The 24430-nt window shown below is 35.9% G+C and overlaps 1 protein-coding gene across 4 annotated transcripts in view; it reads left to right on the top strand.

Moving 5' to 3' along the window:
* Nucleotides 1–24430, top strand: part of SORBS1 (sorbin and SH3 domain containing 1) — a 291490-nt gene that overhangs the window by 189349 nt on the left and 77711 nt on the right. For 3 of the 4 annotated variants that reach the window (XM_074295931.1, XM_074295929.1, XM_074295930.1), the window contains 3 exons: nt 11617–11646; nt 15305–15480; nt 16991–17054. In XM_074295931.1, the coding sequence (XP_074152032.1) occupies nt 11617–11646; nt 15305–15480; nt 16991–17054 (270 nt within the window). Of the gene's footprint in view, nt 1–11616; nt 11647–15304; nt 15481–16990; nt 17055–19532; nt 19608–19970; nt 20034–24430 lie in introns of all 4 variants that reach the window. The other variant, XM_074295928.1, reaches the window with a different exon arrangement.

Raw genomic sequence — 24430 nt, 5'->3', positions numbered from 1 at the left:
TATTGTAGTATGAATGTGCTATTGGGATCTCAGAGGCTTAGTAGAGCATAAGATCTGCCAGGTCCTGTCAAGTGAGAAGGCTTTGAGGATGAGTCCCTTGATAGATTCTAAGTCAGCTGACCTAAGAATCAGCTTAATTAACTTTGGAGAGAATCAGCCACCAGGTTGGCTATAGGTGATGGCTTCCCACCCCCACCTCCAAAATCTTTTGAATTCACAGATATTCTTGAAGGGTGTCTATGATATCACAAGGGGTTATAGGTCTATTGTTTCAGGGGAAGGGGATTCACATGGACAAAATCACTCATCTTTAATATATTGAAGAATATTAATGCCCTTTCCTGATAATAACTAGTCATCAGATCTGTTCCAATTTGAAATCATGAAACTGTGGCATAAGCATCTTGGGGGAAGGGTTTCTTTACTGTTGAGATCATCAATTTGGGCTCTTTTTTAGCCTCTAATGATTTAAACAGATGTTTTAGAGGGAATGGAATTACTGGGGCTATGCAGACAGAACCCTATAAATTACAGGATACAAGTAATTGGGAAGATCATTCAATTATATTGTTAAAATAAATACCATGTCTATATGGATCAATGGATAAAAAAATCATAGATTTAGTGGAATGGGAAAGTCATAAATATTTATTATGACTGTGTCAAGCACTATACTATTATAATTTACAAATATTATTTAATTTAATTTAGAGCTGGAAAAGACATTGGTCTAACCTCTTGATTTTAACAGATGAAAAAACTAGTTCCCAGAGAATTTGTGACTGGCCCATGGTTGTAACATGCCCTCCTAGAACAGTAGTTACTACTAAACAGTAGTAACAGTAACAGGGCAGTAACAATTACTAGTCTGCCCTAGGCCCAACAGAGTACCTTTGACCCAGCTGACCTTTGCAGTGTCAACTCTATCTGGCTCGCCTCCTCTGAGGCCTTCAAAGGTCTCTGGCTACAATTTCTTGAATAGTAGTTTAATAACCGGTAGCGCGCTCAAGAACAGCCACGTGTAATCTTAAAAGCCTTTATTATACCTACTCACGTAATGCCCTGACTTGATGCCCTGACTTGTTAGTTCCCTAGTGAACACCTGGTCTGAAGACCCACATGTTCACTACCAAACTTCTTACCTCTCTCAGCTATCTATCGGGTTGGCTTGGCTACCCCAGGCTAGGGAGCCAGGTTAAAGAGAGTGACTGCTGTCTGCAGTGGGCTTATAAAGGGCCTGTGAGGTCACACGCACAGCCAACCAGCGAGAGAGCCGTCACCCATTACAAAGCTATCTCAATATGGCCAGGATCCCACCCACAGGGAAGTCCTATATCCTAGGCCACTCAATCTCCTGTTGCTCTGTGCCCGCCCATTTAAAGGACCCTTACACATAGTCATTCTGGTAGTGAACACCAGAGTGAGGCTTCAAATTCAAATTTCCCAATTCCATATCCATAATTCTTTCCACTGATCCACACTGCCCAAAGATATATACCTATTCAGAGCAATAGAAAGAAAAATAAACTTGGGACTCAGAAGACCTGGATTTGAGTCTCAATTCTGACATTTACTAACTTTATAATTTTGGGAAAGTGTCTTCATAACATTGACCCATGGTTTCATCTTCCACAAAATGAAAAGACAAGATTGGGTGAGCTATGAAGTCCTTTGCAGATCTAACATTTTGTAATCTGTGATTTTTGAATCATGGGCAATTGTTTAGATAATTGTAATCTATATTTTGGATAGTTAGGCTCAAAGGTATCCATTGGCATCTCTCTTATAATATAGTTTTTAAAAAATCTTTTGGGAAAAGATGCAAACTTAATAGGTTCATGAGTGGCTTCTTCTGAGCTCTATTTATGGTACTATTTTCATAAACCAGGATTTTTTATTTCTAATTCCCAGAAATTTTGGTCAAATCAAGAAAGGGGATGGCCTATTCTCCATGCCAGCATGGAGGCAGCAAAGATTGTTTTTAGCCTCTCTGTAATCTCTTAATTTAGTTTAAGGAAAAACTTCTCCCCAAGGATAGCATGAATAGAGTGTTAAAAATTCTTTAGGCCTAAGAATATTAATCATTGCATTGAAGAAACCCTTGCTATTTCTTAATTTTCTTAATGTCATAATCTCTGCATTCCAGTTCTATATATAGATAGAATTAGTAAAAGCAAAATTGAATAGCAGAATAAGTTTAAGGAAGGAATAGCAGCTTTTGACCCAGTTAAGAGATTTTATCTCAAGAACTGACTTTTAAATAGTTGATATTACTGGTCTCTTGGTTAAGTATTGAAGTGGCATTTCCCCTAGATTTATTCCAGAAGATGCTCTTTAGCACTGTTTAATTTCAATGCTAAATTATTTCGACCAGACTTTTCCTTTTTTTTTTTTTAATTCAGTCAGTTATTCTTACAGAAATGGCTCCCAGGGAGCAAATTAGAAACAGTGAGGTGGTATATAATATGTATAGAATCAAGAAGTTCTTAATCCAAATCCAGACTCAGCACTTATAGATGTGTGACTGTGGTCAAGCCACATAACCACAGTTTCCTAATCTGTCAAAGGGGGAATAATAAGCCCCCCTATTTCCTAAAGTTTGTGTGTGTGTGTGTGTGTGTGTGTGTGTGTGTATTTGTAACACTCTTTTCAAACCTTTAGGCACTATATAAATGCCAGCAATTATCATGGCTCTTTCTAATGTTTGTAGCCAGAAAGAACATTAAGTGAGGGTAAAAGTCAACTTGAGTTGCTGAGTCATCAACTGAAAGAAAAGGTTTGGAAAGCAAAGCTGTAAAATGGGAATAATAACAGCACATACCTCCCAAAAGGTGATAATTTGAGGTAACATTTGAAATGATTATTCTGTAAGATGATAATCAATTGAAGAAATTGCAAAGTTCTTAGCATAGTGCCTGGCACACAGTAGGTACTCTATAAATGCTCATTTCCTTTCATTACACCAGATTAGATTATCAGTATTTATAGGTTTCCTTCCAATTATAGATTTAGAGTTGAAAGAAACACCAGAGCATATCCACTCCAATCTCGACCTTTTGCAGAAACAGAGGCTCAGTCACTGGCAAAGCGGCCAAGGTAGGAAGGAAAGGGTGGGCTGTACACCCAGGTCTGCCAATGATCAGCCCCAACTCTTCTCTCTGTTGTGTTAGGTTAGAATCCACAGATAACTAGGGGCAAATGGGGAAAGATCCTGATTGGACACAGACTCAGAAGAGGAATGATCAGAGCAGGTAGATTGGGAAGAGTGATGAATGAAAACATTATCAGATGAAGTTCTCTGTGGGGGACAAAGGGAAATTGCTTGGAAAGTCTTTTCCCAGTGTATTGTTTCATATCTCAATAGATCATAGTCTAATTTTCTTTTGCAGTTATTGTGTCTGTAGTTTTTTCCCCCTTTCTCCTTTCTCAAGGCCATATCATCAGCTGTCATTTATTATTATTGTTATCATTTATTTATATGTTTATTTTTAATATCCTCCAATCCCCCTTTTTTATCCTTTGAGATACATGCAAGAGTTCAGGAAGTTTTCTTCAACCGGTTTCCAGGATTCAAGAAGGGTTCCAAGTGAAAAACTGGAGCCCAACATATCATAGACAGGATGTGTTGCCATTGAGATGTCAGAGTCAGTATTCAAGGAGATCTTGACAGATTAGAACTTTAGGTTAAATCCATAAAGATGAAGCTTGATAGGAAGAAATACATTGTTTCACTGGTTCAGAATCAACTGTGCAAGCATACAGTGAGGAAAGATATGGTAGACAGCAGTTCATCCAAAGTTCTGAAGATTTTAGTGATTGACCGAAGAGTCAAGGGTATGATGTGACAGCCAAATAAATAAATAAATAAATAAATAATGCAGCCTTAGGCTACATTAAGAGAGACTTATCCTGCAGTATTGGGGAAGTGACAATCTCACTCTTTGTTTTAGTTGGACTACATATGGAGGATTGTGTTCAGTTCTGGTCACCACATCTTAAAAGGGATACTAATAAGCAGAAGATAAAACAGAAGAATGGAACAAAAATGGTGAAAAACCTTTTTTCACCTGAATTTCCTTATCTGTAAATCTATAAAATGGGCATAATAATAGTACCTATCTCCTACAGTTGTTATGAGGGTAAAATGAGATAGTATTTGTTTTGTAAACTTTAAAGCCGTATAGAAATGCTAGCTATTTTATTAATATTAATATGATTATTACTAGCAATAATAGTAGTTACAGTAGTAATAGTTGCAGTAATACTAGTAGTAGTAATAGCAGTAGTAATAGTAGCAGTGGTAGTTGTAATAATAATAACTGTAGTAGTAGAAGTAGTATTAATTAGGTGGTGGTAGTAGTAGTAATGGTAGTAGTAGTAGTAGTAGTAGTAGTAGTAATACTAATAATAGTAGTAGCAGTAGTGATGGTGGCAGCAGAAACAGCAACAGCAGGAGCAGCAGTAATAGAGCAGACAGGTTGGACAGTAGATGGAGCACTGCCTGAGATCCTGAACTGCCCAAATGGATCCACTTCCCACCCTTTAATCCTTAAATAAGCTTATTGTCGGGCTATGCTTTGACTATCTAAGAAAACGAATGCTCTATTGTTGGAGAATAAAATGTTCTGAGTGAATTTGACAATTTGAAAAATTCTACTGAAAGTTTTGTTTTTACTTTAACCATTTGGGGTAAAAACCTTTTTATAATTTTAATTTCAAGGCTTCTCAAATAGAACATGAAAACAGCATATAGGGAAAATTTTACTCTTTTTTTGGATACTTGGAGCTGTCAGTATAAATAACTTCTTGCTGTGTTTCATCAGTATGCCCAGAGATGATTGGCTTGTGCTTCTGGGTAGAGAAGGTTTTGTTTGTACTATTGGGCCATAAGCTAATTTTCTTTTTGAATTAATGTGTCTATAGTTTTTCCTTTCTCCTTTCTTGAGGTCATGCTGTTAGTTGCTATTTATTGTTATTGTCCTTGTGCATATGTTTGTTCCTGCTTCCCCAATCCTTAAAAAATCCTCCTTCTAATCTACTGTAGGCAGAGAAACCAGATCACTAAGTTTGATCAAATTATTTCTAAAAGAAGATCAAAAAGATTCCAAGCAAGAGGCCTGAAAAACTTCATAAAGCTTCAGATGCAATTTTTTTAAAACTTTTTTTGGGGGAAGTTTTTAAAAAATGTATTTAGTATTTTATTTTCCCCAGTTATATGTAAAATTTTTTAACATTCATTTTTAAAACTTTGAATGTCAAATTCTCTCCTTTCCTCCTCAAATTGAAAAGGCAAGTAATATGATACAGGATATACAGGGCAGACTCAATTTTAAGGGAGATATTTGAGGAAAAGAGGTACTGAGAACTGTAATTATGTTTATTTAAAGAAAAAGATATTAAAATAATAATTTCTAGGTGACTCAGTGAAAAGTTGACAGAATGCTTACCTGGAGTTAGTTAGGAAGACAAGAGTTCAAATCCTACCTCAGATACTGACTTAGCTGTTTAACCTTGGGTAAGTCATTTAATTGCTGTCTCCTTCAATTTCTCTCCACTCTAAAATACAGATAATGATAATAGCACTCACCTCCTAGGATTTGTTGTTAGAATCAAATATTATATTTATAAATGGCTTATCATAATGTCTGACACATAATAGATCCTTAATAATTGTTTATTTCTTCTCTCTACTTCCTTTTCAACCACTGTGTAGGAGAACTTACACACTGACAACTTGTTCATAGGTAAAACAAAGAAAGAAAAAAATCTAATTTAAATCTTAGATCTTTGTGGAGAGGTCAGAAGCTTGCTCTCAGTGCCCTTTCTTCCATTTGATCAGCATCTAGACAATATGAAGCAATCCTTCTGGACATATTTAATGGTGCAATTTATAATATTTTCACTTAAACTAGAGCCTTCCATGCCCTTGACTATTCTTGCATGTCCAAGGAACTCTGAAGCAATAATTTGACATGTTGATCCAAGAAACCCCAAGATTCCAAAGTATATTTCTAAGACATCCCTTCAGAATGCCCTTGGAAAATAAACTATTCTTCCTAAATTATAACTTGGAATTTGAAAAGAAAGGTAAAGTAGCTATTTGCCAGTGAAAAAAGTATGTTTCACCAGGATTTTGATGACCATAATGATTTCCTCTGGTGTCAAATATTCAGGACCTTTATGTATGAGGCTGGCCTTGCTCTCCCTCTCCTTTGCCTCTCTCTCAGAGATGGTGATTCTGAGCAAGTCATCAAATCTCTCAATGTCTTTAAAATGAGGAGTTATTGTTCAGTTGTCTGGCCTTTTGTGACCTCATTTGGGGTCTTCTTGACAAAGAAGCTGGGATGATTTGCCATTTCCTTCTCTAGTTAATTTTACAGAAGAAGAAACTAAGCTAAACAGGATTAAATGACAGCTAGAAAGAAGCATCTGAGGCTGGATTGGATCTCAGGTCTTCCTGATTCCACACCCAATATTCTATCCTCTGAGCCATATTCAGTTGCCTCTAAGATCCTTTCTAGCTCTTAATCTATTAACAGGTGAGGCAGAAATCCATCAGTATCACATACTTATTGGCTAGCATTTTATGAGAGAAGAAAAGTTAAACTTAAAAATTAAAAGAAGTTATTTTTAAAAATAACTTGAGTGAAATGTTCTCTGTCTCTGTCTTTATCTCTCTGTCTCACTATGTCTGTCTCTGTCTCTGTCTATCTATCTATGTATATATCTACATGTATATCTATTTCTATCTATCTATCTACCTATCATCAAACAGGAAATAACAAAGCCTTAAATTAGACTGCTTTTTACTTAAGGGTGGCCCTAAGCTGATTTCCCCCCTCTCGTTTATCAGGTACTTTCAAAACAAAAAACAGGACCATTACCCCTACTGTAAAGTATCTAATAAACCAGTCTCTTCCCAGAAGTTCTGCTGACACTAATACAACTTTCTTCTATGTTGAGTATGTTGCTATTGCTTTTTTTGTGGCAACAAAGAATTGGAAATTAAGGGGATGTCCTCAGTTGGAGAATGGTTGGATAAGTTGTAGCATATGAATGTAATTGTTCTGTAACAAATAATGAGCAGGCTGATTTCAGGAAAAAAAACCTAGAGAGACTTGCATGAACTGATGCTGAGTGAAGTGAGAAGAACCAGGAGATCGTTGTACACAGTTAGAGCAAGATTGTGTGATGATCAACTATGATAGACTTAGCTCTTCTTAGCAATGCAATGATCCAAGACAGTCTAATAGACTTGGGATGGAAAATGTCATCCACATCCAGAGAGAGCTATGGAGACTGAATGCAAATCAAAGCACACTGTTTTCACTTTTTTCCCCTCATGTTTTTTTTTTCCCCTTTGGTTCTGATTCTTCTTTCTCAACATGACGAATAGGGATATATGTTTAAAATCATCGTACATGTCTAATCTATATCAGAATGCTTGCTGTCTTGGGGAAGGGGGAAGGAAGGAAGGGAGGCAGAAAAAATGTGGAATTCAAAATCTTACAAAAATGAGTGTTGGAAACTATCTTTACAGATAATTAGGCAAAAATAAAATAACATTAAGTGAAAAAAATTTGCAAAGTTGCTTTAGGTAGCTAAATGGCACAGTGAACAGTGTTAGGACTAGAAGTCAGGATAACCAAATAAAATAATATTTGTAAAGGACTTAGCACAGTGTTTGGCACATAGTAGGCACTTGTAAAAGCACATTCCCTTTCAAAAAAAAAAATTGTTACTATTGAAGAAAAAAAGGAAACAAGCAGTTTCCTGTAATTTTTCTGAGTCATTCTTTCTTCTTTATCTAAACTAACTCAAGTGGGAGAAGTAAGTTAATGCCCAAAGGGGGAAGCACTTTCTTCAGGAATGTTTTCATGTAGCAGACTGACTCATGAGTCAGAAATACCAGCTTTCTCACCCTCACTTATGTTAGGAAGCCATTCCATCATGGCAGAATTCCTTGTGATATTTGCTGTCTCTGCCTTGAATATATGAAACCTTTCAACTTCCTCACATAGGTTTTCTTTGATTCCAGTCTCCATCTCAAAGCTAGGATTCGAGGAGAGACCATTTAGGGTTATGAAAGCAGATTTTTGTTATAGCTTGAGACCTACTCCTGGAGCTTAGATGTAAAACTCAAGAAAAATGGAAATAGCCCAGTCTGTTTCTTCAAAATCTATTGGTGGTTTGTTGCTGTTGTTTATCCATTTTCAGTCACGTCCAACTCTTTCTGACTCCATTTGGGGTTTTCTTGGCAAAGAGACTAGAGTGTTTTACCATTTCCTTCCCCAACTCATTTTTACAGATGAGGAAACTGAGTAAACAGTTAAGTGACTTGCCTAGGATCACACAGCTAGTAAGTGTTGGAGGCCATATTTGAACATGAGTTTTCCTGGTTCCAGACCTGGCACTCTATCCATTGTGCCACATAATAATAGCATGTGTCAGGCACTGTTTTAAACACTAGAAAAATAATAATAACTAATATTTATATAGCATTTTTAAGATTTGAAAAAATATTTTATATTTGTTATCTCATTTGATCCTTCCAATAACTCTGTGATGTAGGAGCTTATTGTTATCTCCATTTTTATAGATAAGGAAACTGAGGCAGGCAGAGATTCAGTGATTTGCCTAGAGTCACACAGCTAGTAGCTGAGGGAAGATTTTAATTCACATGTCCATTATCAAAGTCTGAAACTCTATCCATGTGGCCATTTAGCTGCTTCAAGTCATACACTCACTTTACAGAAAGTGTTGAGATGAATATTAGCTAATCAGTCAATCAATATTTTTTAAGTGCCTACTATCAGCCAGTCATTGTGCTTTGTCCTGGAGCTACAAAAAAATGCAAAAGACAGTCTCTGTCCTCAAGGAGCTCACAATCTAATAAAATAAAAGAATATTTGGGACCCAAATTTATATTATTAACCATTTTGAGAACCACTATCTCTAGGCCTTTTAAAAAAGAAAAGAATTATAAATGGGGATTGTGTCAGTAGGATGTCCTTAGCTTTGCTTTGGAATCTGCCCAGCTTGGCAGCTGTATTCTGCCACACATACCCTACTCATAGACATAAATTCTTAACAATTTCTTCAGTGTCCCTTGAAGCAATTATATCTTTATCCCACTTTCTGAAACCTAGTTTAATTATTCTAAATGAGATGTCTCCTCTTCCCACCCTTAAAAAGAAAGAGTTCCTTTTAATTCAATTCTGTTGGTGTATAATCTATGAATATTTTGGCCATGTTCACTAAACTTTCCTTTGTTTGAATTTCACAAAATAGTTCTAAGCTTCCAGTGAACAGAAATAGCCACATGGAATGTTTGCTCTTTCTCATAATCATAGAATTAAAAAATATTTTATCTGGACTGGACCTTAATTCCAATTCAACCTTTATTCAGCTGAGGTTCAGAGAAAGGAGGGAACTTTCCCAAGTTTATACAACAGTGACAGATCTGGGATTGGAATCCAAGGCTTCTGAATTACAGTTTTAAATACTGTACACCATCCAGATATTCTGGAGGCATTTCACAAAAAACAGAACGATATTTGCCTAGCTGGCTGGCTAACCTACTTTCTATCTCTATCTCAATAATAACAACAATGTTTTTATCCACAAGGCATTTTATCAACACTTTCTTATTAGTTCTTCCCAATAGTCCTGGGAAGAGCTCTGAGTAGGGAAAAGACATGTTTTTCCATTTTAAAAGTTTGGTAAACTAAGTCTCAAGGAGCTCAAATGATTTGCTTCATTATTACACAGGTTAGTGACACTTGACATTCAAACTCAGGTTTTATTTTTTAAGAAATCTAAATCTAAGTGTGACCCTGGGCAAGTCACTTAATCCCAATTACATCAGAAAAAAAAAATCTAAATCTAGTATCTTTTCTACTATAAGATGTTGACTCTCTAGAACATAATGTTTGTTGAATTTTGAATATAGCTGTCAATTAGTAGTCTCCTCAATTGTGTGCTTCCTAAAATTATTGCTTTTTAGGTTAGTTGATGATCAGGATAAAAGCAGAGACGAGTAGAAAGCTTTTTTAATGTTCATAAAGTATCTACAGTCTCATGTGTGCTTTATATTTATTTTATGATTTAACAATTTTTAAGATATCCACCATTTCTGTGTTCATTTACTTGTATGTGTACCTAGAATACTCCACAGGAGTATCAATTGTGTTCTAGGGTCCTCCAAAGAATTCTGGGTTCCTATAGATGAGTTTCATTCCTGAAGACCTGAACTGAGAGGGTTTGCTTCCTTAGTTTCTTATGCTCCTATCTGGATTTCTCCATTAAAATCATTTACATCTAGATGTAAAATACATCTAGACTCATGTCTAGATTTTCCAAATGTAGGTATTGTATATTCACTTAACACTTTCAGGAATTGAGTAGGGGGGTCTACTTTTTACTTCCCTTACTAAAGAAATTGCATAAGACTCCAAGAATTCTTAAGTACTCTAGACTTAAGTACTTCTAGAAGGTGACGGGACTTTGGGGGACTAGTGGGCAACCATTCCCTTTCTTCTCTGACTTGCCACATCTAAGCAATTTTTAGCAATACTATGGAGGGCTAGAATGATGCATAGCTTCTGACCTTTCATGAAATATCCACTAGAGGAACATTCTTGGGTGAACCTTCTTTTTCAGAAAAACATGCTGTTAAGGAAACCCTTTTCTTCTGAAAGGCCAAGTTCTCCAAACAGAAATTTATGAACTTAGGGATTATCCACAAAGTAATCTCCAAGGCTGGTGATATCCAGTCTTGGAATTATTTATCTATGACTTCATAAAAGGAAACAGAAAGAATAGAAAAAGCTAATTAGGAAGTGGATGTCCAGGAACTCCCCTCTCAGACTTTCTTTGGCAAGAATGTGACTGCCACTATGTGCATCTCCTGAAAATCATCCTTTTCTGCTCACAGGAAGGACAGTATGATCTGGCCATCCAAAGGAAAAGTACAGCAAACAGTAATCTCAGCTTTGTATGGACTATAAAGAGAACAGTTCCTCATTCAAGTAGTGTCAAGACACATTTACCAAGCACCTACTATGTGTCAGACATTGTCCTCCAGTAACAATCCATAGTCCTGGACCTCCATCATCTAGTCATCAGGAGGCAGCCTCAGTTTCTGAAGTCTAAACTGTAAAGTGTCAATGGTCCAAATTCACCTTCACAGTAAATACTCTTCAAGGGACAACAGCAAGATCCATGCTCTGTAATCTTGTCACATTCATTTGAGGAAAGACTCGACAAATTCATGAGTGAATCTCCTGAACAATTCCATTTATAGAAGTATCCACCCAATAAAATGCAGGCTTCTTGAGAGCAGGAATTGTTTTTCATTTTGTCTTTGTTCTTCAAACATTTAGCACAATGCCTAGCACATAGTAGTACTTATAAGAACATATTAGAGATAGTTGTCAGAATTTTAACATTACCTCCTTTAAAATGTACTTTGTCATTTTGGATTGTTTTTCATTTTGGCATCTGAAAATAAAGGATGGAACAGAATTTTGGAACAGAATAGCTTGACACCAGATCTTTGCCTTTCATGTATCATATGTTTCACTCACTTTTTCCTTTTTTCTTCTTTTATTACAGAGCAGCAAAAGCGCCTTAATAATCTAACAGGTAAGTAGTAATCCCCTTTGCCCTCTTTTCTTTCAAATGCTCCTTCTGCTAGGGCAAAGCATTCCATTCTCTTTCAGCTCTCAAACAGTGCCATTGGCAACCCAGTACACTGCCCAGACTACACTGAACTATTCTTAAAATATTCCTTTGTATCTTTTCATCTACTTATAAAAAATTAAATTGTATTAATATGTATAGATGGGCCATTTTTTTCCTAGCAGATCATCTTGCTGTTGACTAGTGAGATCTTTACTGGAGTCCTTCTTCACATTCTCTAACTTTACACACTCTGAGTTTTCTAGTACCCATATCTCTCTCAGCCTGAAACTTACCATCCTTTATTTTTGCTTTTGCAAACTTACTGTATGGTCCACACTTAACTCCATTTATAAAAATCAACTGCTGCAAACATTGACTACTAATTATTACTATTTATCAATTATTGACATCACTTAAAGAACCTGATGCTCTCTTATAATCAGTCTTTTTAGGGGCAGTTGTAAGCTTCCTTCATTTTTAGTGCCTAGCTACCTGCTGGTAAAGTAATTCTCCAGACTCTAACACAATCTAATAGTCACAACAATCATTGTAATTACAGTAAACCATCATGACAAAGTGTACTCCCTGACCATTGGTTTAAGAATTAAGTGCCTTCTTCAGGTATCAAAAATGTTCAGTTGGTCTTTTGACTATTGGCAATGAAACCCATATCACAGAGAATCAAGGTCAAAGTAAAAAAGATCAGTAGAGTTATAGAGGTACCAATGAAAATGTAGGACCAGATTATGCTACATTTGGAAGGATTAACTTTTAAATCATCTTCGCAGATTAGAGAATTGGACTAAATAGTCCCCAAAGCTTCTAGCTCTGAATTTTTTTATGCTGATTTCCATAAGGGTTATCTCCACTTATTTTTAACCCCACTCTACTACTACCCTACCAATAAAATGATGTGTTGAACAAAGAAACAACAGTTCTCTTAATATTATAGACCTTGCCCCACATCTGTTCCACATTCTGAGCTATAATCATACTTAATTTGACTTTGGCTTTGCTCATCTTCATATTACTATCCAAAGCCCAACCTATTTCCTGGCTCCAAACTAGGAAATAAAGACTAGCATACAGCTCAGAGGTATCAGAAAGTTGTGAGAAAATGGTTTGTCTCTGGTGTCTTTCTCAGCCTTCCATGCTTGGTCATTGAGCCCACATGTAGTGGCAGAGCTTTTGAAAGAAACCATGGTTAATATTCCTAAATTTTGAGAGTGGATATGGAGAAACATATCAGGAGAAGGCCTGAAAAGTATATTTGTACTTCCCTAGTGTGTACTTGCTGTGATCATCTTTTATGTAGGAAAAGAATCAGAGAGTCATTTATCATCCATTGCCAGAAATGTACAGGGGCCATATGGATTTAGGGGATAACTTTCTCATTCTCTAAGGCAACTGTCTTCCTAGATATGTAAGAGAATCTGGTATCAAGGGAAAAAGAGGCTTCTCCAGTCTGTATGGGCCAAGAGAATGAATTATGCTGCCTTAGAAGGCCATCTCTAAGGGGAAAGATCAAGCTGAAAATGGTTACAGTAGGCCCTCCTGGAATAAAACATTGCCAACCTTTGCCCTATGGCATTTGCATTTGTAGTCCTTTCCCAGGATCAAGAAAGTAAATATGGAAACAAACTCACTTTAAAAAAAATTTTTTTAAACTGACTTTTTTTCTAATGAATACAAAGAGTGCTGGATAAAGCCAGGGATGAATCTTTTGGATACTTTGAAGGATTTCTATCATAAATACAAAAAAATACACATTATAATTAAACTCCTGAATTGCAAACAAAGGGTGTTGTGTTTGATTTTCACTGTGTGTTGGTGGAGAGTAAAATTTGACCTTCAGTTTATCTTACTCTGTTCTAAAACATGTAAAATTTTAATGGAGCATCTACTAGAAATTATTCTAAACTGATTTTAAAGGGTAGAAAGACCCTCTGAAACATAATAACAAATTTGCCAGAGGGCTTTCAGACCAAGGCTGCCTTTCTATTCATTTTTAGGAGTTCTAAATTTCTTCAAGCTGAGATTTATGAGGGATTACTGAGTTACATGTATGCATGGTCATCACTACTGTAGGGCAACTAAGGCTTTGTCCCAGGGCACAAAAATTTAGAAAAAACTGACATTTTTTTCCATAGTAGAAATGACTGACCTCATCACCATTAGCAAGAATAATTAAGAAGATAAGAAATAAGAAAGTAGCTCTCTCCAAAATGATTCCTTCTCCTAGTCATATACTCTCAATTGTCATTTTCTATCTTAAAAAGCTGATTTGAGCACATGGTTCATGACATTTTATTTGTTTCATGCTGCTTGCCACTGACATGTTTTGTAAAGCTTTTCTTGGGTTCTAGAATCACCAGCATTACCTCTGCCCATACATGACTATATTTTTTATTCATTTCTCAAAATGTTTTCCTATTAGACTAAGACTTTTACAAGCAGGTTATTTGATGAGACATAATTTAAAATTATAAAAAAAGCCACATGTTTCTAGGTGTGCATTTTTAAAGAGCCCTACCTTGGAAGAAGAGAACGCTCATTATTGCAACATTCAGAGAAGAGATAAGTATTTTGCCAGCACTTCAAGTTCCCCAAAGTATCACAGTGTTGGGAAAAAACCTCAGAAGATTTATGGTCCAACATATATCTGAATAAAAATGTCTAGATTTTTTACTGAGAAGCAGTAATTCAGGCTCTGCACCATGACCTCCAATAGAAAGAACACATTCTCTCCTATGGCAACTGATTGTACTTTAGACAGCTCAGTCTGCTAGTAATATTTCTTAGATAAAGCCTAAATTTGTCACCTTGTAGCATCCATCTCTATTGTTTCTATTTCTGCCTTCAATTCCAAATAAGGGCTAGAAAGCTTGGTTATCAGTTATATAAATGTTCAAGTCAGAATTAGAACCCAAGTCCTCTCATTTCAAATCTCACATTAATACTTCACATTTGTATGATACCCTAATTTTTAAGCTGTTTTGACATTTACCATAATCCATGGACCAGAAACAACTCTCTTTGTTGACATGAGTCAGATTAAATAATTGTCCCAAACCTTAGACATCTTTGCAATAGGCTTTTACTATTAGTAAAAATGTTAGTGACTAAGAGGATGGTTGAGAACCAATCAGTTAATCAGTTTATTGAAGATCACAAGGAAATTAGATATGACTATAAGTAGTGGAAATGTTTCTGTCTCTAGCTACTGTAACTGTTACTGTAAGTAACCTAGTTACTGTAAGTGTCTAATTCTTCAACCTTTATATAAAATAAGTTAAACTAAGAAATACAAGAATATAAATATTAGGAGGAAATTAGAGAAATAATGAATTACTTTGCCCAACTTTATGCCAATAAATTTGATAACCTAAGTGAAATGGATGACTACCTCCAAAAATATAGGCTTTCCAGATTAACAGAGGAGGAAGTAAATTGCTTAAAGAATATAAATATTCAGACATCAATGTTACACCATGTACTGTCTCATTTCAAAAGATCTGGAACAAATGGTTCAACTTCCCTATATTTCATTTATGATTAAGATCAGGTATTGTGAAGTATTCATAATGAAGAAAATAATACAATTCTCCTTTAATTCTAGATCCTGTACCAGAGAGAAGGAATGAAGAGAAAGTAGACTCAGCACCTACGTGGGAGAAAGGTGTTCAGCTTAACACACGAACAGACAAAACAGTAAAGGATGAAAGTAGAAAACTGGTTAAGACCCCTCAGTGCCTAAGTGATGGTTCCATGGATGAAGTGGGCATTCCACTAAGGGTATGAGTACCACTCTAAGAACCACCATTAAGCCAAGGCTTAAAAGAAACTTAGTACAACATGTATAGCACCAGTTTTACATACATATACACATATTTCATGTGTATTTTGCATTTATCTGTTTATATGTATGTATGATAGGAAAAATAATTAAGAAGACCTACAATATGGTTTCATGGCTGACTACAAAGTGGTCCAGCATGATTATTTCCATGTCTTCTTGCTTATAAATTATTATAATCCAATCATAAACACAGAATACATCTAGAATCCTTTTATCTTCTGAATTTCTTTATTTAACAGCATTCGTTCTGTGTACAACATAGCATCTTTTTGCTAGGTGATAATATAGAGAAAAAGATAAATAAGAATTAGTTCCTATCTTAAGTTATTAATAATCTCATGGAGTAGATAAAAAATAGTAAATCATAAGACAAAAACAGGATATTTTGAGACAAGGAGATATATAAAAGGTATTCTGAAAGTTCTAAGGAAGAAAAAGATAATTTCTGACTGGGGCATTCATGGAAAGATTCTTGGAATTGGAAGAATTTTTCAGATTGATGTATATCTACAGTGGTACCAAGTCATTAGGAAGTTTTTCTTGCTACTAGGTTTAAATGTAGCTTTGCGCAACTTCAATCTGATTGTTCCTAGTTCCTCCCTCTTGTGCCCAATAGAATAAATTCACTGCTCTTCCACTTTAAGCTTTTCAAGAAGACAACTATCATGCTGACCCTGTTCTTCTTTTCTTCCTTTTTGGAACACGATATCTTGCTATAGTTTGGTTTGGAGGAGGTAGTGTTGATATTAACTGTGGTTCAGTAAATAGACTATTAGATTTGGAGTCAGGAAGGCTTAAGTTCCACTCTAGATTTTAGATATTTACTGTGTAATTCTAGGAAATTCATTTAGCCTCTGTCTGCCTTAGTCTTCTTAATTGTAAAATATGAGTAATAATAACATCTACCTCCCAGGGTTGTTGGAAGGATAAAATGAGATCATATTTGTGAAGTCCTTTGAATAACCTTAAAGCACTGTATAAAGATGGGTTATCATCATCATCATTATTATTATTAACAAGGACCTTCTTCCTTGATACATCAGGGCCTTCTGTATACTCTGGATCCAGGGCTTTTGGAAAATATGGCATCAAAAGGACAAGTTCAGGGGACCCATGACATTCCTTAACAATTATAGATCTAGAAATGCTTTCTATAGCAATAAGACAAGAAAAAATTAAAAGTATAAGCTTTGACAAAGAAAGACTTTAGATATATCTTTTTGTGAAAGATATTTTGTTTATATTGAAAATCCAAAATATAAAGAAATAAATCAAGATAGAGGTCTAAATGTAAATCATCAACCTAAGAAAAGCTATTTAGATGGATCTGACTTTGTTTATCACATATTCCAGCTTACTTACAGTATCTTATGTGATTTTATTTATGCAATAAAAATTCTAAACCATAAGATTTTGATTACATTTCTTTCTTTCTTTTTCATCTAGAACACTGAGAGATCCAAAGACTGGTATAAGACGATGTTCAAACAGATCCACAAGCTTAATAGAGGTATTGATTTTAATTTGGTTAATCCCTCTAGTGATATTTTGATTGTAATGATCCTTTCCATTGGTTTAGAGGCTATAAATTAAGCATTTAACTATTAAGCATTTATTTGCCTTGATGCATCCACACATTTCTGGAGCTGGAGAGAAGGGTTGTTTTTGTAACTGCCTCAGATTTGGAGTTGGAATTCTTCTATAAAGTCCACTTTCTCAGTCACTTGTGGGGTACAGGTTGTGTTTGCAAGGCTAAGCTTGCACAGCAACCCCCAACACAAACCTACTGGTGGAAAGCTAAGCTCTGGGTCCTTTTCTTGTATGTTCCTCCTGTATGTCAGCTAGAGATAGCCATGGGGTATAGAAGTGGCGAAAGAGCATTGGTCTTGTAGACAAAATACATTGGGTTTTGTCCTGCCTCAGTCACTGAAGAGGAGTTTTTTAACTTCTCGCTTTCCTCTCTTACTTAGTCAAAACAACAATAATAATAGTAACCATTTTTCTATAGTATGAGGCAGTATAATAATAATAATAAAAGATTTAGTCTTGCCTTGATGCAAACAAATACTGGCTGTGTGACTGTTAGACATTTATTGATGTTCTTTGGCCATTCAGTGATGAGTGTAGATGGCAGAAAAACTACCAAACTGCTTTGATATAGAAATTTTCCATATCTGGAAATTCCTTATATTAATGAAATCATAGGTCCTGTCCCTATCCCTATTCCATGCAAAGTGGTTTGATTACTTTATCTTGTTTGAGCTTCACACTAGCACTGGGAGGTAAGTACTACAAGCACTGGACCTCCCCAAAACCTGAATGTAATTTTAAGTCTTAATACCTTAAAACTGCAGTAAGATTTTTGCCATACCCAGGATTATACCCCTATTTTTTTCAGATGGCGAAACTGAAACTCAGTTAAGTGAGTTGTCTGGATTCCCACAGTTAGAGATTTTGAATCCCCATTCTTATTTACTCCAATCCAGAATCCCTCTTGGGGACCTATGTTTGAATTTGTGACCAAGAGCTTCAGAAAGCATGGAAGTTAGTATAATTATCACCTGTATTCTTAATTATAATTATCTCAAGCTGAGAAATGGTTCTTGGCAAATTGCCTCAGGAACCAGACTGGTGTGTGAACCAGAATACCCAGTGAACACACTCCATTTGGAAAAGATTCGCTTCCAAGTCCAATAAGACCCTGAAATGCTGTCTGATAGCCAGCCTGCTGAGAGAGCCCCAGCATGGTGCCATATGCAGAACCTTTCCAAATCTTTGCCATATTTTCTCATGTGTTGTTAAAAAGATGACAGGCAGGAATGCACCTTCTTTCCCAGTGGGGTCTTCCAAATGTTGGCCATTCTCTATCCTTCCTCCACATAGCTAAAATCAAGTCTACATCCCAGATATTGATGAGACATCATAAAAGCTGTTTTATAAATAATGTATATCAGAATTGGATCTCAATTCATATTGCCTCTACAGCACTGAAATAGTCTGCTTATAAGAACCAATGTCATTAATAACTGCAAACAAAAAATTAAGAATGTTGATTTTGCGATATAGGGTGCTCCCAAAGTCTTATTGCAGTTTTAAGCTTCAATAAAATTAGTTTTAAACTGCATTAAAAATTTTTGGGATACCTTCTATTTCCACTTACCAGGATGTCCATGTATGAGAATTCTTCCTGTAAGTAAATAGGTACTATATTCTTGTATTTTAAGATAGCCTTGGTGCAACTAACTGTTTTTATCCCTTTGTTCTTCTGTGATCAACCAGAGGTCCCTTGAGAATTAGAACACTTTTTGTTCCCTGGACTTCCAGTCCTGTGGCTGTTAGGCAGACTATTGGGTGTGGTCATGGTCTCTTGACTTCTGTCCTGACCTGTTGGCTTATAGCTTGGCACTGCCACTTCTCAGATGCAGAATCGCAGGTGCATAAACTACATGGAGTGTTGGATGGCGGCACACCCATCCCAATGGGACTCTTTGAGTCCCTGTGCTATTAACTCAATCCAAAATGAGAGGCTCTGAACAATGTGGTCCTTCTGCCCCAGCCACTAGGGATCTCTCTAGGATTTGGCAAATTGGGAATCTGGTCATTTGCCTTATTTATAAAATGAATGTCTTTATGAAACATGTTATGATGTAAGTATATTTGTAGTTAAATACTTTTATTACCTATCATTTATTTGGGGTTGTATTTTGGAATCTATGAAAGTAGCAAAAGCTTGAAACTATTCTTGGCTATTAATGGAAGTTGGAACTTCTCTCACCACCTCTTTGGGCATATCTATAATTCAGACAAATGGACTGAATACTTTTCCCCCAAGAGCACTTAGGATTCTTTGGCTCTTACTAACTGAAATATAGTATGTTCCTCAATTCCAGGAATCTTTCTGAACTGTATATGGATGGATTCTCAGCCACTCATTTTCTCCATTTATATCTTCTTCTATTCTTTTTCTAAAATTCACGCCTCTGTGTAGATACTCCTGAAGAAAACCCTTATTTCCCCACCTACAAATTCCCAGAACTTCCAGAAATCCAGCAAAAATCTGAAGGTACCATAAGCTTAGACATAAGCTTATCTGTTTGCTGCTCATTATATTAATTCTTATAGTTCTGGGCTTTGTTTATTTATTTTTTTTTTATTTTTAGGAATAAGATTTGGCATTTAGATTTGATTTTTTTTTTTAGTGTTTTTCTGTTGACAAAAAAATTTATTTCACTGATCTGCATGATGTGATCTCTAAGATGACTGAATCCTTTCTAATTCATTAATCTATTTTTAAGTGTGTTACCCATGTGTTCTAATAACACTAAAAGAGATAACAAAATTACTTGACATAGCCAACAGCAGAATTGTCAGTATCTCTCCCTCCTTGTGGATAGTCTCAAAAATCCACTGCTTTTCTCTGCTACAGAAGACAATCCTTATTCTCCTACCTACCAGTTTCCTGCATCTACTCCTAGTCCTAAATCGGAAGGTAATTAAAGGAAAATCTTGTGATTCTTTTTGTGCCAGTGGCGTGCCTTTATTTTTTTTCCTCTGGGCTTTTCCTAGTTGCTAAGGGACTCTATCCTAATAATTTGCTTCTCTTTTAATCTTTTGTTTTTGTAGCATTTTCTCCTTGCTCTCTGACTATGTAACCGAGCACTTTGTTAGATTGTGTTTTTAATCTTTTTTTTTTTTTTTTTTTTTTTTTTTTTAATGTGGTAGGCTGTGTAGTCTAACAAAGAATGCCTGAAACATCTGGGATGATAGAGTTATTACTGGGGGATAATAAATTGGAGCCATCAACCCAGGTATTTTGGGAATGGCTGGGCAGTGAGTCATGGAGGTAGCATCTTTTTTTTTTTTTTTTTTTTTTTGATATTTTTCCCCCAATTACACATCAAAACAATTTTTAACATTCATTTCTTAAAACTTTGAGTTTCAAATTCTCTTTTTCTCTCCTTTCCCTCTTCGCTCATCAAGAAGGCAAGCTATTTAACAGAGATTAAACGTGTGCAGTCATGCAAAATATTTGAACAGAAATGCAGATCAAAAACTAAAACTAAAAAAAAAAAAAAAAAAAACAACGGAAAAACATGCTTCAATCTGCATTGACTCTTATCAGTTCTCTCTTTGGAGCTGGATAGCATTTTTCACCATAAGATGGAATCAACATCTAAGGAAATAGAAAAGTGTAGCCAGCCATGACTTTGAAGAAGACTTGAGGATATTGTAGTTTATCAGCACCAAAGTCTCTTCCCATCCTTGAAAATAATCCCTCAGGCATTCTTTCTATTCCTAGGTTTTCTTTGGTGTTTATCTTAACCTGATTTCACTTAGATTAAAAAAGGAAAAAATTGAGTGTGGAATTCCAAAGAACCAGTGCTGGGAAGTAGGAGACATGCTAGAAGGGATGTTCTAGAGAGATGTATACTTGATTGAGTAGTAAAGAAATCTGTCAAGGGATAAAGAGTCAATTATGTTGAGAGATGGTATTCCTTGAGTATGATTTCCACTAGCATGGAAGATAGATAGACAGATAAGTGGATGGATAGATAAAGAAGGAGGGAAAAGAAGAAAGGAATATTTACTGCTTATTATTCGACAGATTTGTGTGTAATTTTGTTGGATGAGACAAAAAGTGATGAGGAGAACATGTTTGTTTCTAAAAAACCAATTCTTGAACTTGTGACATCCACTTCTGAGAGTTTTTAAATATATGTAAGAATTTAACCACTTTTGTGGTGACCATTGCATCCTAGAGAGCCCTGTTTTTTAAAGGAAGGATTACAAAAAGGCATATACCAGGAAAAGATGTTCTTCTATTGGGAAGGTACCTTGTATATAGGAGTAAAATGTCAGGGTGAGGAATGTTCATTCTAGCATGAGGAGTCAAACATCCAGAGGCATGTCCAGGTGGCTTAGGTTAAGATGTAGATCATCAAAGAACAGGGTTCTTTTTGTTTTGTTTTGTTTTTAATGTTCACTGCCCCTTATGGACATGGATCCCATCATTTCAGCTTCAGTATTATGCTTGATTCAGCTGAGCTGACCAACCCAGATAATCCTCTGTCTATACTCTTAACTAAAAGGATCAAATTTATCCATTCATTCACACACCCGCCACTCTAGCCCATCCATGCTTTGTGCTAGGTATCTTGATAAAAGTTGTTAGTTTTTGTTAAAGCTGGATGCTCACTTTGGGACTCCACAGTTTGAGCAAGTTATAGAGAATCTGGGAGAATACAGTGAGAATAACAACAAAAAAAAGATTAAAAGATTAAATAAGAAAGGATGTTGGCTAGGGGCCTTGAAGGTCACATTGCAATCTGTAGCTGATCCAACTCATCCTCTCCAATGTCAGCCCAGTTTGCCTGAAAACAGTGTTTCAGAGTCTAAAGTATTCATTCAAAAAGTTTTCTGATATCAGACACCATCTCCAGAAAACCTCGGGAACAAGCCTGAAATAGGCTTTAGAAGGCAACTGGAGGCACTTAATTTAAGGAAGGGGAGAACTTCTTACATATAAATGTAGGTTATTTTCTAAAGATAAAATGTCATTTTCCCTGAAAATTAAACAGGAAAAAGTAGGTTATATCACAGCAGAAAGGATTTAGTCATTGTATGGGACAGCAACCCTTACTCAAATTAAAATCGGACTCTCAAAGTAAAAAAGCAAAAAAGGATTTATTATGATCTCATGAGAAAGGGCAACTCCCAACAAAGTGTCAGCAGAGGAGTGCAAAGTGCAAAGTGCAAACACAAGATTATAGAGACCCTAACCCCTTCCCCCTTTCTGACCTTTTCTCCCATTGGCTGGAGAGTTCTAAGTTACTCAGAGACTAAATACGTACCTCAGAAACAAAGAATACTAATCAATAATACACTCTTTACTGTAGTAGGTACTTAATGATAATGAAAAGGAGGAGGGGGAACCGGAGGGAAATGTTTATTTATCTAAGATAAACACCTGTAGTTTTTAGCTATAGCTCAACTTATTACTGTAAAGTTTAAAGTCACAATTAGGACATAGGTCAAGGCCATGTCCTTATGAGAGATCTTCACTCAATTTATCCCATTCAGTCATAATCATATGATAATCAATAAACATTCATTAAATGCCTAATGTGTGCTAGCCACCTTGGTAAAGCACATGAGGTAGAAATAATGAAAAAGATAGTACCTTTTCTTAAGGAACTTACAACTCAAGGGCATAACAGAGAAATCTGAGAGGTCCCAGAGCAAGACAGCCAAGTAAGAAATGAGAAGATATTCTGAGCTGCATTCCCTCCTGATATGTGGGTTTGGGCATTTGTGGCCCTCTTCCAGAAAAAGGGTAATGATGAAATGGTGTCACCAGACTAATGGGATTTTGCAGGAGGGTGAGGTTTTCGCAATAATGGTCTTTCTGGGGCATGGCAGAGAAGTCAAGTACTGAAGCCAGGTGAGAAATGAGGATTTAGATATTAAAATATTCACCAATGATAATCATTGGCCTTTAAAATAAGTTATTGGGAAATATACCGCCCTGAAGAATTCTCTCTGCACAAGACAGACAACCACTTCTCTAGGAGTCTAGACTTGCTAAAAAATGTCCAATGAAACCTCCTTATTTTGGATAAACTGGAGAAAGGCTAGTTTGAATTGTTTGTTGTTTGGACAATTGAGTCATGTCCATGACCCCTTTGGGTTTTTCTTGGCAGAGATACAGGAGTGATTTGCCCTTTCTTTCTCCAGTTTATTTTACAGTTGAGGAAACTGAGGAAAACAGGTGATTTGCCCAGTCACACAACTCAGAAGTCTCTTGGGAAAATGAGTCTTTCTGATTTCATGCTGGATGCTCTAGCCACTGTTGCCACCTAATTTTCCTTCTTATTTATATTACAGGCTGGTTTTAAGAAATATTATCTTATTATTTCCAGATATTCAGGATCCCATCTCTGGGTTTCTGTATTAATGATCTGCAGTTTCAGGCATTATCTAGGAGTTGTGGCAAATCCACCAAGCACAGATGGCTTCCCGAGCTCTGGTGAACATGTTTTTCTACTTCTGTTACTGTTAATCTAGGGTCAAAGAAATTTAGGCCTGGAAACAAAAGTCCTGTGAGAAAACTCTAGAACCTATCTCCCTGGAATATAGAAGGTATTTTATAAGCAGAAACTAGAACTGGAGGGCACTCTTGAATGAGTAGATCAGAATTATTTTTGATTAGCATGTCAAAGCCCCAACAGCCCAAGGCTGGCCTAAATTTACATGATAATGGTGCTGCTTGTAAATAACCTTTTTACTCCACAATAGCTTGAAAAGTTTATTCTAAAGAGGGAATAATCTTGGTTCTATTTTTCCTGTGCACAAAAGTAGACGTCAGCCTAGCGTAGGTGGAGTCTAATTAGGTTTAGGGAAGCCTGAGTTAATGAGATTTAAATCTCTTTTTCTTTCTGGAAGAATAGATTGGAACAATCTTTTGAGTCTGTCACCTGCCAATTCTTGGCATCTATTTGGTGATGAAGTATTTTGACGGGGATGGTGTTCTAGTCTCCTCCTTGTTAGTAGAATGAAAACAGTCCTCTCCTCCAATCCCTCCCCAAAAATGATCCATTGGTCCTAAGAACCCTGATGCAGTGTAAAAAGCATGGGAGGAGAAGTACTTGAAAAAATAGTACTTAATAAAAGAGGAAAAAATCCTTTTTTTTTTCTTTTTTTTTCTTTTCTTTTTTTTCTTTTTTCTTTTTTTTTTTTTTTACTATAGAGCTCTTAAATACCATTTTACAATTCATTTTACTTTCATCTTGAGATCTACTCAACTACTTCTTGTGGTTCTTACACATTGCTGGTTATCTGTAGCTGACAGATTTTATTCAGAGATTCAGAAAATGTTAGAGTGTATCT

Source organism: Sminthopsis crassicaudata, chromosome 2 (assembly GCF_048593235.1).
Source record: "Sminthopsis crassicaudata isolate SCR6 chromosome 2, ASM4859323v1, whole genome shotgun sequence".
Lineage (NCBI taxonomy): Eukaryota > Metazoa > Chordata > Mammalia > Dasyuromorphia > Dasyuridae > Sminthopsis > Sminthopsis crassicaudata.
This window is presented reverse-complemented; position numbering and strand designations above follow the sequence as displayed.